The following is a 13,383-nucleotide window of genomic DNA, read 5'->3' as shown; positions in this document are numbered from 1 at the left end:
AATTAATATTTATAACTTTAAAAGTTGTTAAGAAAAAAGGTATAAAAATTAATAATTATAAAACTTAAAATTAATTAAAAGTTATGATTTTAAAAGTTGTAAATGTGAACTGAAACTTAGTATTTTTGAGATTATAAAGTCAAGAAAGTCAAAATATCCAACCTCTGTTTTCAGTTTGGTTTCTTGTGAATTTTTAAATTTTAACAGTTGGAAATTCACATTTCTACAAACATTTTAAACTTGTAAATTTCATGTTTTTTCTTGCTTATTTTCAGTGTTTTAAACTATGCAATCCTGAGTTTGTTCTCTTGTATATATATGACTTTATAATCCAATTTTTTTACTTTTCCTGAAAAGGTGGATTTTTTTCTAAAAAATTAATCGATTCTCTTCATTTTTCTGTCTTGTACGTTGGCCCTAAAACATTATGTGACTAAAAAATGAATGTACATCTTATTTTGACGTTGGAGCAGACAGGGTCCCGCACACCCCCAGGGGTGGCCGGCCCTCAGGTTGGGAACCGCTGGTCTACAAGAAGCCGCTGTAGTGTTGCTGTAACTCTTTCATGTTTTCTGCTGCTGACTGTGATGGACTAAGATTATTCTCAGACATCAGCTGCATGTTCTGTTGCCAACCCGCCGTTTGTCCTGATGTTGGAGTTTCTTCTCACTGGGGGTTGGGAAGGTGAAGCAGCAGGGAATCCCTCCCATCATCCCTTGCTGCTACCTCTAACATCTCCTTTTGTTTCTGTTTGATTGAGAGCCTCCTGCCGGCATTCTGAGTATTTATATAGATTTATTCTGGAGTAGTGTGAGTGAATCAAGAGTTCCTGTTTAGATCTAAAACCTCAAACTGTTCAGTGTAACATCAATGAGGGAAAAACACCCTGATTCACGTTTGTAGAAACATAACTAGGCCATGTTCAATAACAGCTGATTGGAATATTGATCAGATATTTAATCATTTCAGCTCTAAATTAACCACAGAACTAAAAATATATTCTGATTTGAACAAAAATCAGCCAAACAGAAGTCCTGCTGCTGTTTAACATAACAAAGAGGTCATTAACCTTTCCTCTCTGAGTAAATCTGTGGAGTGGAAATGATCAATGAAAAGGTCAGAGTGTCAGAGTTAATGATTGAGCTTTCTGCAGGCCTTTAAGATTTATGACACATTAAAATTCCTGCTAATAACCCGCAGGCATACGCAGCTAAATGACCCATAGAGGACGTATTTTAGGAGGCATACTAGTTAATTCCCTTTCCTCTGTGACTGTCCCGTCCCCTCACCTTGAGTATGGAGTTGTCCTGCCGCGTGTTCTTGGTGTCGTAGCCCTCCAGCAGACAGCAGCGTACGGTCGAGCCTGAACCCGCAAACTCGGCCATGTTGAGGTCTGTGAAGCCCAGCTGAGAGCGAGGGAGAGAGAGCGAGAGAGAGGGCGAGTTAAAAGTAAGTCACTAATGGAAGGGTTCACTGGATTTTACTTGAGGGAAAGTGCTCAGAAAGGAGAGATCTTTAACACCGCCAGAGTTCACAGCTTTAACAACACAAGCTTCTGAAGGTTTAACGTCTGACAGGCTGCAGAAACCACCACACAAACTTCACCGACTTTAACCAGACTAGGAGGGAGAGCGGCTCGTTGTGAAGTGGATCTGATAAAGCCAGGAGGCATCTGAAGACACTGATGTAGATTCTAATTACTATCTGATAATACTCTCCACAAACACATCTCCTGGTTGGGGACCACTCTTACTGATTATTTGAATCAATTACCTTGGACAAAATACCTTTACTAAATGCATCTTTCTAATTCTTATGCCAATGATAAGGTTATTTATTGCTGTGCACCTACACCTGCACAAGCTTTTACAAATCTTCAAGCACAGGTCATCTTTGACACTGGCTCGTCTGCATTTATCGACATTCCAGGCAAAATCCAGGACTACTTTTCTTCTCCTTTAATCCTGAAGGACAGATTGCACAATATGTCTTGGTCTGACTTTGTCCAGTTTGTTGTTCCCAACGTCTGGACTGAGCTGGTAAAGAAGGTTTTTAGGTTTTCTACTCCTTTTTTTGGGGGGGAGAGGGCTGTAAACACTTCAAAAAGCATAGAAATACATTATCTCTTTTAATTTTGTAATACAGCGATTGAATACTGTTACTGTAAAGGGCAAGAAAATAACATGATATGATATTTAGATCATATCACCCAGGCCCTAAATAACCTGCTGTACTCTGCCAGTAAAAAAGCTTTATTCATGTCCGTCCATCCTCATTGGAGTGATCTGGATTATTTTTAAGCCATCTTAAATGTGCATTTTTGTCCCTTTTCTTATAATAAGATACTTGATGATTAAGGACACCATGCACCAAACTTTAACGTTCATATAAGCTTCATTTGAAATGCAGTTACTCTGCAGATGTTTCAAAAGTCCATGTAGCTCTCTGACCTACATAGAGCCAGTATTCCTCTGATAGCAAGCCTGCCTTCATGACCCTAATCACTAAAACAAACCTCACAGCTTCTTCAGGAACTTTCCTTTGTCTGAACCATTCACGTTGTTATTCTAAATTAACCGTGCAGCTTTCTCGACCTACAGGTCTCCATTCTTCATTCTCCAGGTTTCCCTTTCTTTAAGCAGCTCCTGTTTTCATAGGTGAGCGACTGAGGAAGTTGACTTCCACGGAGGGAAACAGGTAAATTTAGACGGAGGAAATCTAAAAGAAGAAACGGGGGAAAACAGAGGAAACGGTTCCTGTTGGGCGACGGAACAACAAAGATGTTTTATCTAAATGAGAGCTGCGACCTTGTGTTTTATTCACCAGACGTGACTCATTCATCAGCGGAGAGTACGGCTACTGCTGGAGACGTGTTGGCAGGATGTTTTTAGCTTCCCAGCAAACGTGAGAGTAAAAATGTCAAGGTTGTAATTTACTGTCACGCCCTGCAAACACAGCACGGTGAGTGCACCGTTAGAAATATTTACATGAAGAGGCATTAAAGTTTACAGATGCTGACACGGATTCATCTGTCACTGTGTGGATGTGTTCGTGAATGTGAGGTGAAGACGCCAGACTCCAGATCTTACCTTAGAATATGCTTTTCCTCCTTTGAGTTCCTGCAGAGAAAACAGGAAGACAGAAATGAAACCACAGATCCAGACTGATCCATCGCTCTATGACTGAGTCTCTTATTACAGGGCTCCATGCAGGAGGCCAAATTACAGCTTTAGACCACACTCATGGTTCCCTAAGAGCATGGTACAGAGGAGATGGGGGTTAAACAGCAAGTCTGCACTAAAATATCCTCCATACTAGTGTGTGAGAACCACTCCAGACCTCTTTAAACAGGAGAAATGTTAAATGTTTGTCCTGTCCTCCTGTCTCTGTCCAGGTGAATGCTCACTGAGGTTTACCTTTAGTCAGCAGAGAGGAAACCTTTGGAGGAGAGACCGCTCCCTGTTTCAGCTGCAAACACAGTTTTAGTCACAGATTTGGGCCTGATTTGATTTTCAACTCCTCTCACTCTCAAAAATGTAACACCACATGCTTCTGATGAAACCATTCACAGCTCAGGGGTGTCAAACTCAAGGCCCGGAGGCCAAATCTGGCCTGTGGAACGGTTATATCTGGCCCCATAGATCCTACCATATTTGTATTCTAACTGGCCCGCCAGTATGAGGTCTGCAGATTTCCTCCAGTATAAAAATGTAAACTTCAGCTTGATTATTTTAAATATCCTTGTTAAGCCATAAAAATCTGAAAAAGTAAAGATTAAGAAAGATTTCCTAAAAAGCCAGGAATGTGGGAAAAGATGTGTTTTTATTTCATATTTTCAATTTTGCATCTCAAGATTATGACTCAAACTTATGATTTTAACTTTTAATTTCATGCTTTGACCTTTTCAACTCATAATTTGGACTTAATATGTCACATTTTTATCTTTTAGTTTCTTAATTTTAAATTTGAAGTCATATTTTGACCTTTTTAACTCCTTACTTTGGCTTTTTATCCAATATTTTGACTGTTAAACTCATAACTTAAAATTTTTCTAATAATTTGACATTTCAAACTAATAATTTATACTTTTTATATCATATTTTGACCTTTTAGACTTCCAATTTTAAATCTAAGTCATATTTTCAACTTTTTTAAGTCATCATTTTGAATTCTAGCTCAAATTTTAACATTTTTAACTCCTAATTTTGTTTATTTTAATCCCATTTTTGACCTATCAGACTCACAATTTAAAATTTTAAGTAATGTTTTGACTTTCAAACTCATGTTTTCAAATTTGATCTCATATTTTGACCTTTCAAACTTATGTTTTTAACTTTCTCCTCATATATTTGCTCTTTAAAACATTATTTTCTATTATAGAAAATATATATATATTATATATATATATAAATATCATGTTCTGATCTTTTGAACTAATAATTGGAATTTTATTTCAGATTTGTGCCTTTAAACTTATTATTTTTACTTTTTTGAATTTCCACATGATTTATCATCAGCACTGTTTTTTTCATATTTTATCACTGGTGAAAATGAGGTTGACAGTTGTGGTTAAATGTTGACCCAGGTTAGACCTAAATCCAGAACCCGGCTCCTGCTGTGATTGAGTTTGACATCCCTGGCTTACATTCACATGACTGTACGGAGGCCTGGAGGGCAAAAAGAGCCTCAGACAGAAGCAGCTAACAACAAGCTGTGGTCACAGGCTGCTCTGTTTACCTTTTATATCACCTGGTTGCCTTTTCCCACTCTGGACACTCCCCCAGTCTGAGTGGAGTCACTGGTATTTAAAAGTCTGTGAAACCCTCGGCATTAAAGACACTTCTTAACTTCAGAGCTGCTTACAGTTGAAACCAGAAGTTTACATACACTATATAAAAAGGCACATAAACCTTTTTTTTCTCACCGTCTAACATTAAATCAGATTAAACTTTTCCTGTTTTTGGACAATTAGGATTACCAAAATTATTTCTATTTGCTAAATGCCAGAATAATGACAGAGATCATTTTTTAGATTTTTTTTTATTATTTTCTTGAGAGTCAGAAGTTTACATACATTTCATTAGTATTTGGTAGCATTGCCTTTAAACTGTATGACTTGGGTCAAATGTTTTGGATATGCTTCCACAAGCTTCTCACAATAGTTTGCAGGAATTTTGGCCCATTCCTCCTGGCAGAACTGGTGTAACTGAGCCAAGTTTGTAGGACGCCTTGCTCGCACATGCCTTTTCAGCTCTGCTCATAAATTTTCAATGGGATTGAGATCAGGGCTTTGTGATGGCCACTCCAAAACATTGACTTTGTTATCCTTAAGCCTCTTTGTAACCAGTTTGGCAGTATGCTTAGGGTCATTGTCCATTTGGAAAACCCATTTGCGCCCAAGCTTTAACTTCCTGGCTGATGTCTTGAGATGTTGCTTCAGTATTTCCACATAATGTTCTTTCCTCATGATGCCATCTGTTTTGTGAAGTGCACCAGTCCCTCCTGCAGCAAAACAACCCCACAACATGATGCTGCCACCCCCATGTTTCACAGTTGGGATGGTGTTCTCAGGCTTGCAAGCTTCCCCCTTTTTTCTCCAAATGTAACGATGGTCATTATGGCCAAAAAGTTCAATTTTAGTTTGGTCAGACCACAGAACATGTCTCCAAAATTTAAGGTCTTTGTCACTGTGTGCATTTGCAAACTGTAATCTGGCTTTTTTATGTTTCTTTTGGAGTAATGGCTTCTTCCTGGGAGAGTGGCCTTTCAGCCCATGTGGGTACAGGACTCGTTTGACTGTTGATAATGACACACTCTTACCAGCTTCAGCCAGCATCCTCACAAGGTCTTTTGCTTTTGTTCTTGGGTTGAGATGAACTTTTCGGACCAAAGCTCGTTCATCTCTGGGACACAGAACCCGTCTCCTTCCTGAGCGGTATGATGGCTGGACATTCCCATGGTGTTTATACTTGCGTATAATTGTTTGAACAGATGAACGTGGCACCTTCAGGCATCTGGAAATTGCACCCAAGGATGAACCAGACTTGTGCAAGTCCACAATTCTTTTCCTGATATCTTGGCTGATTTCTTTTGATTTTCCCATGATGTTACACAAAGAAGCAGTGTGTTTCAGGTGTGCCTTAAAATACATCCACAGGTGTGCCTCTGATTAACTCAAATGTTGTCAATAAACCTATCAGAGGCTTCCAAAGACATGACATCATCATCTGGGCTTTCCCAAATTGTTTAAAGGCATAGTAATCTTAATGTATGTAAACTTCTGACTCTCAAGAAAATAATAAAAAAAAATCTAAAAAATGATCTCTGTCATTATTCTGGCATTTAGCAAATAGAAATAATTTTGGTAATCCTAATTGTCCAAAAACAGGAAAAGTTTAATCTGATTTAATGTTAGACAGTGAGAAAAAAAGTTTATGTGCCTTTTTATATAGTGTATGTAAACTTCTGATTTCAACTGTATATTTCAGGATGTCTGGGTAAATGAGGGACATCTATTACATCAGGTTCTGTTTCATTAGGAGTGTTTCTGGGTTTAAATCCTACTGACCCATGATTATTAACGCTGCAGTGTTCCTACCTTCCTCACTGACACCCTGCAGACGGAAGGATCCAGGACGCCGGTGTGAGGGTTGGCGCTCATCTTTGACACGAAGGTGAACCTCTTCCTCCAGCGGACACAGTTCTCGTGAACCTCCTCTCTGTGAGGAGAAACAAACAGGAACACATAAATCTCCGCTCTGAACATTTTCTGCATTATTGTGCTTCAATGAATTATTCATGCTCTGGACATGCGCTCCTATTTTTGGGACTCCTCGCTGCTGGAGCTGCAGACTTTGGAAATGTTCAATGATTTATGCATGAGGAGATAAAATCGGCAAAAAGAGTGAAACATGTCCAGTTACAGCGAGTGTTAACGCAGAAATCCAGGAACTTTCCTGACCTAAAGGTCGAGATCTACCCGTCTGAGGACATGAAAACTGATCGTTTTGATTCGTTCTGCTCTCTGAATACAGAACAGCACATTTTTTCCACTTATGTCACCGAGCCTCATGAGCAGGATGTCCACCGAGGACGGATTGTTGGGAGCACCACTGAGAAAACATGTTCTGAGCAAGTTTTTCCAAAACTAACTGAATCCTGGAGCTGATTCCCATGACTCCTGACACTGAAGTTTGTTTCAGCCATTTAGAGCGGATTCTTTCATTGATACGGAGATAAAGTAGTGGTCTTGTTTGAAGAAAGTCAGTGGGTGAGACTGTGATATTATAAGGACGAGTCTTATGACAGTGATGAGGACCGTTTTAAGGTATAGGGTGGGTACTGGTTCTGACCAACACATCTGATACCTGCCAGGACAAATCCCCGCACAGATCCCAGCGTTCCACTTCAGTACCACTCACTGCTGCTAGATATATATCATCCAAACAGTTTGCTTTACCTTTGGTATAAATGACATAAATGTCAGCTGGTTCTGATAGATGAAGGAAGAACAACACAACTACTGATAAATCAGCTTTATGCTTCTTGACCTCTCTGTGTTACGGAGGCCGAGGAGCATGCTCAAAAGGCCTGGTCCAGTTTGGCTCTAACTGGGGTCTATAGATGAGAGAGTTAAACGATCTCCAACCACATAATCTAGGTCAGTGGTTCTCAAATGATGTGGCAAGTCAAGGTGTGCCTTGGGGATCTGGCTGGAGCCTGGAAAATAAAACAGAAATGGGCCCTCCCCAGCTGTGATTTATTGATGATATCAGTGTATGTGTGTTGGATCAGTAGCATTGGTGCTAGCATCCTGCCAGTCTGACATTCCCTGCTGCAGGGAAACACCCCCACAGCATGATGCTGCCACCACCACACTTCACTTTTAGGATGGTATTGGGCAGGTGATGAGCGGCGCCTGGTTTCCTCCAGATTTAGAACTGAGGTCAAACAGTTCAATCTTGGTTTCATCAGACCAGAGAATCTGGTTTCTCTCAGTCTCAGAGTCCTTCAGTCTTTACTGTTTCTCTCTGAGGAGAGTCTTCATCTCTCCTCTCCTCCATAAAGCTCAGATCAGTAGAGGGCTGCAGTGATGGTTGTCCTTCTACTTTGTCCCATCTCCTCCAGGATCTCTGGAGCTCAGTCAGAGGGACCATCAGGTTCTTGGTCTCCTCTCTCACTAAGGTCCTTCTCCCCTGAGGGTGACCAGCTCTAGGAGAGTCCTGGTTGGTCCAGACTTCTTCATGTGAGAATCCTGGAGGCCACTGTTCTCTTGTGAACCTTCAGAGCAGCAGAAATGTTTCTGTAGTCTTCCCCAGATCTGTGCCTGTTAACAATCCTGTCTCTGAGCTCTGCAGCTCCTCTGACCTTTGACCCTTGGTTTTTGCTCTGATATCACTGTCAGCTGTGAGGCCTTCTATCAAGAGGGGCGTGGCTTTAGAATCATGTCCAATCAGGTTAATTTAGCACAGGTGGACTCCAGTCAAGGTGCAGAAACATCTCAGCAAAGACCAGAGACATGGAGGAACCTGAGCTACATGTACAGAGCTGTTTAAAGGCTCTGAATACTGATGTAAGTAGCCACCACTATCTGTAAAAATAAGCCATTAGAGGATTTAGTTGTGAGTTGAGCTTAGAGCTCGACTGTGGAAGAACTGCTAAAAATAGCTGAAAAAGCGAAAAAATAACTGAAAATAGCATAAAAATGTTTAAAAAACATTTAAACATCTAGAATTTTGTCTCAAGATTTACACTTAAGCACATTGTTTTATAATATTGTTCAGATGAGTGCTTTGAAAACGATAAATTAAAGCCACTTGTATGCAACAGTTTAACCCTTTAAAGCAGGGGTCATTGAGTGCACCTGCACAAGGGCCACATTTGGTCTCCACAGAGACTCTGGGGGCCAGACTTTCAAACAGACAAAAATTAAAGAAATATTTTGGTCTGATTAAAATATTATTGTAGTAGTATTTGTATTTTCTTTTAAAACGCAGGACATTTTTAGGAATTACCAGTGAGATCGATCCCTCTTATCTATAATGCAGCAGGACACAAGCAGACAGGTCTGGGCCCCTGAAAACCACAGAGAATGGGCCCTCCCCAGTTGTGATTTAGCACCAGTATTAACTCATTTCTGACACTTTTTTCCTCTTTAAACCATTTTTGCAAGATTTTAACCCCTTTTGAACCACGTTTCCACCACTTTTCCTGCATGTTTTATCCCCTTTGTAACTTTCCTTTATCCATTTTTGCCACTTTATAAACCCTGCTCATTACTTTTGCACTATTTTCTATCATTTGTAACCAATTTCTGATACATTTTAACCTCCTTTCACAACTTTTTCCACCAATTTTTGTCCGTTTATGCTACTCCACAACCCATTTTATCACCCATTTTTGCTACTCTTTAACCTCTTTTCACCACTTTATCTGGTCATTTTTGCAGCACATCTGCCAACCTTAACCCTTTTTAAAAAAATATCTAATAATCATGACAGTAAATTTCTATTAAAGCACATCAAATGTTAAGTCATTCTACAACTACTTCAATATTCATTGTTTTTGGGTGGATTTAACAGCTGCAGACATTTAAAGCTAAAGGATACTTTTAAACCACATCTTTTTTTCCTCCTTTTCTGAATTTAATGATCTTTCAAGGGCCAGACAGGAAGCTTTGGGGGGCCATATCAGGCCCCAGGGCCGCCAGTTGATGATCAGTGCTTTAAAGCCTGAATACACAAATTATAGCCAGAAAATTCTCATTTTTTGGAACTGAAATGTTTATTTCACTTTCTACTGAAATAAAAAAAAAATTTAGCACATATATTTTTGGTATCTTATTTGATACATTAGGTGTTTCTGGTAACTGATAATCCACTTGAGGGCATTTTAATCATACATCAGATTGTAAATGATAAGATGGATCAGATGGATCTAACGTTACCCTCATGTAAGCAGGTTTGTTCTCAGGATTTCTCTCCTGATTCTGACAGAAAACAGCACAGAGGAAACAGATAAACAGTGAGCAGGCTTCTGTAAAAACAGTTTGCTTTGTCAGTAATGTTTGAGGAAACCTTTAAGCGTCTTTACATCCTGAGGAGCAGAATGGCTATGGAGCAGTCCCTGAGTCTAAAAAACAAAAGAGACACAGAGGTGGAACAGAGTCCATAGAAACCCTACAGCTGCAGGAGAACGCAGATATGTGTGGTATGTTTGGGAAAAAAGGGGCATCTTTATTTAAATAATCGAGTATTTGTGATGAGCTCCAGCTCCCTAAACAAACACAGACAAGTCAGACCTGACTACAGCCAACAAACCCGCTTAGATGACTGAAAATATGTCCAGTTGATTCTAGTTTGAAGCTAGCATTTGTCCACAGCTCCTCTGAGGGTTAGAGCCAGCTTTATCTGGTTTGTTTTACCATGTTATTTTCATTACATCAGGCCTGGTGTTAAAACAGGAAGACATCCAAATCAGAACATTTGAAGAACTGTACATACACATTAAGAGGTAAAAAGGTCCCGAAAATCCTACGCTGTAGTTCCTGATAACTACTACAGCATCTACACAGATCGGTCAACAACAGTGATTCTGTTAACCACATTTAAGATAAATACCGGCCTGTTTAAGAGCACCGTTATTACTGTAAATGTCCTGTCAGTCAGCAGAGAGAGCAAAGAAATGTCACGTTTTCTTCTCTAAATAAGCAAACAGCTCTTTTTAAACCATTCACAGGATCAGTCCAGAAACGCTGAGGTGATACGGGTTAGCCGCCAGCAGCCAGACGCTCCTCAGCGTTACAGAAACTCAGAAATACAGGGACGGCTGCAATGAAGAGAGCGCAGAGACGTAATACAGCACTTTCTGTGATCTTATGATCAGACATGTCTGATTTTACAGGTTTGTTTTAGGAGAGGGGCAGCTGGATATGCATGGAAATGTGTTTTTTATTTTAATTATATAGTACAGGGATATATTACCTAGGGCCGAAGGAATTTGGAAAATAATCATATTGCATATTTTTTCTCCAATATTGCGATTACAATTTGATATGTGATTATTCCTTCACTCGCTTTTATTCCCATACAAGGATGGAACAATTCTTTAAAATATCTAATTCTGATGACTTTGACTGGTATTGCTAACTGGATATCATTTTGCTGTATTGAAGGTTTTTTTTTATGCTCATATTTAATTAGAAAAAAGAAAAAAAATGAGGGGAGGATTTTTTTCTAAAAAACAAGCACTTGAATGATTGCATGAAAAGTCATGCATAGCATTTCTACTGCAAAAAAAAAGTTTAATATTGCTATTTTGATAGAAATTTCAGGTCAGAGGAATATTGCACCTTCTGTGATTTGAAAATGACAGATCATATTGCGATTTAATCTAATTTTTGATTAATTGCCCAGCCCTAATAATACCGTTACCATGAAGCGCAAGAAAAACATGCTATATGATATTTAGGCCTGTTTTTAAAATGTGCAATAAAAATAAAGTGGATTGGATTGGAACACCACCCAGGCCTGGTCTGAAACTTGAAAGTGTAGATGAATTTTACAGTTCCAGTAGAAATCATGGAACATTTGCGTGATCAAACAGGTCAAACTGAGGTTTAAAATGAGCAACAGTTTGGTTCATTTATGCACCAATGCCCTCTTACTAAATATCTCATAAATATAATACTATTAGCCTTGACTATCATATTTTACATCATTAGTGGGGATGCTGAGCATCCACACTATTGATAGTCGGCCATTTTGTTTATTATTCTTCTTCTGCACCAGCTATCTCCTCCTTCATACTTTGTCGTATCGACACATTTAAACTTTAAAAAATTCGTCATTCTACTGCTTTGACTTTTCTCATTTCTAACTTTTACAATTTTTAAAATATGGCTATTTTCAGCCATTTCTATACTTTTTCAGCCATTGAATGCAATCTTCAGCTACTTTTAGGCCAAATTCAGCTATCTTTCTGGTATTTTCAGCTATTTCATGGCTACTTTCAGCTATTTTTATCCTTTTTTTGAGCTATTGAATGTCATTTTCAGCAACTTTCTGCTATTTCAAGGCTATTCTCAGCTATTTTTAGGTTATTTTCAGCTTTTTTTGCTGTTTTAATCCTTTTTTGAGCCTTCAAATGCTATTTTCAGCTACTTTTATGCCATTTTACGCTATTTTATGCTATTTCCAGCTATTTTCAGCTACTTCTAAGCTATTTTCAGCTTTTATAGACAACTTTAAGCTATTTTTATCTTTTTTTTGTGCTATGGAATGCCATTTTCAGCTACTTTCATGCCATTTCACGCTATTTCATGCTATTTTTATGCTATTTTCAGCTATTTTTTTTAGAATACTTTCAGCTATTTTTATCATTTTTTGAGTATTGGATGCCATTTTCAGCTACTTTCATGCCATTTTATGCTATTTATATGCTATTTTCAGCTTTTTTAAGTTAACTTTCAGCTATTTTTATCCTTTGAGCTATTGGATGCCATTTTCAGCTACTTTCATGCCATTTTATGATATTGTATGCTATATTCAGCTATTTCCAGCTATTTTTGTGCTTTTGGCTATTTTCAGCAGTTCTTCCACAATTCAGCTCTCAGCTTCCCCATGCAATTTTAGCTGGAATCGCGATATTGATCTAGTTAAATAATGCTGCTTGTTAAAATAGAGCAGCTGGTATAAATGTAGTTAGTCTGAGAACTTGACTTCACTTCTCTCTCCATTTGAACAGCTGACAAGAGAAGTCAGTATGTCAAATTCATTGGCTGCTGACGTGATCCCTGGCGTAAGAGCCCCAAACAATAATACAGTGATACCATAACAGCTGGTAGAGTTTCTAATCCTCCAGCCACAGCGGCAGGTAGACAAAAAAAGTTAAGTTATAGTGTGTGACTATACTACCCTAGTCCCGCACAATTGACCTAACTGTAATTGCATTTGCATTGTCAGGCTGTGCAGTTACATAATGGCATAAAAGATTGCAATTATTTCTGAATTCAGCAGGACTTGAAAGGTTTAAAAATGCCTACAGAAAGGCCTTAAAGTGTACAACAGGGTCACTATTACACTTTGTAGAAGTACTGTTGTTTATGAAAAAAGTACTGCTTTCAAAAGAACTGAATATTTTCCAAATATAAAAGTTTTTTCTTTTATGACGGTAAAGGTCAGCAGTGGGACTGTTGTAATCCTGAAGGCCGTTATGCAGGTGTTTCAGTCAACCTTTACTGAATACTGAAATAACTGCAGACTTTTATTCCACAGCCTGACATGAATGTGAGCAGATTAGCTGTGCAGCACTATTAGGGGGTAAACACCAAGGCTGTGGAGAAAACACTAACTTCTGTTCTGATCTTTAGCTCAAAAATATCTA

General features: G+C 38.7%; 1 protein-coding gene across 1 annotated transcript in view; it reads right to left on the bottom strand.

Moving 5' to 3' along the window:
- The window catches only part of fam102aa (family with sequence similarity 102 member Aa), a 59,669-nt gene that overhangs the window by 11,747 nt on the left and 34,539 nt on the right, over positions 1-13,383 (bottom strand). Inside the window, exons 3-5 of the mRNA XM_041786434.1 lie at positions 6,599-6,719; positions 3,090-3,119; positions 1,290-1,406 (exon numbers count right to left, since the gene is read on the bottom strand). Of these exons, the coding sequence (XP_041642368.1) occupies positions 1,290-1,406; positions 3,090-3,119; positions 6,599-6,719 (268 nt within the window). The remainder of the gene's footprint in view (positions 1-1,289; positions 1,407-3,089; positions 3,120-6,598; positions 6,720-13,383) is intronic.

Source organism: Cheilinus undulatus, linkage group 5 (genome assembly GCF_018320785.1).
Source record: "Cheilinus undulatus linkage group 5, ASM1832078v1, whole genome shotgun sequence".
Classification (NCBI taxonomy): domain Eukaryota; kingdom Metazoa; phylum Chordata; class Actinopteri; order Labriformes; family Labridae; genus Cheilinus; species Cheilinus undulatus.
This window is presented reverse-complemented; position numbering and strand designations above follow the sequence as displayed.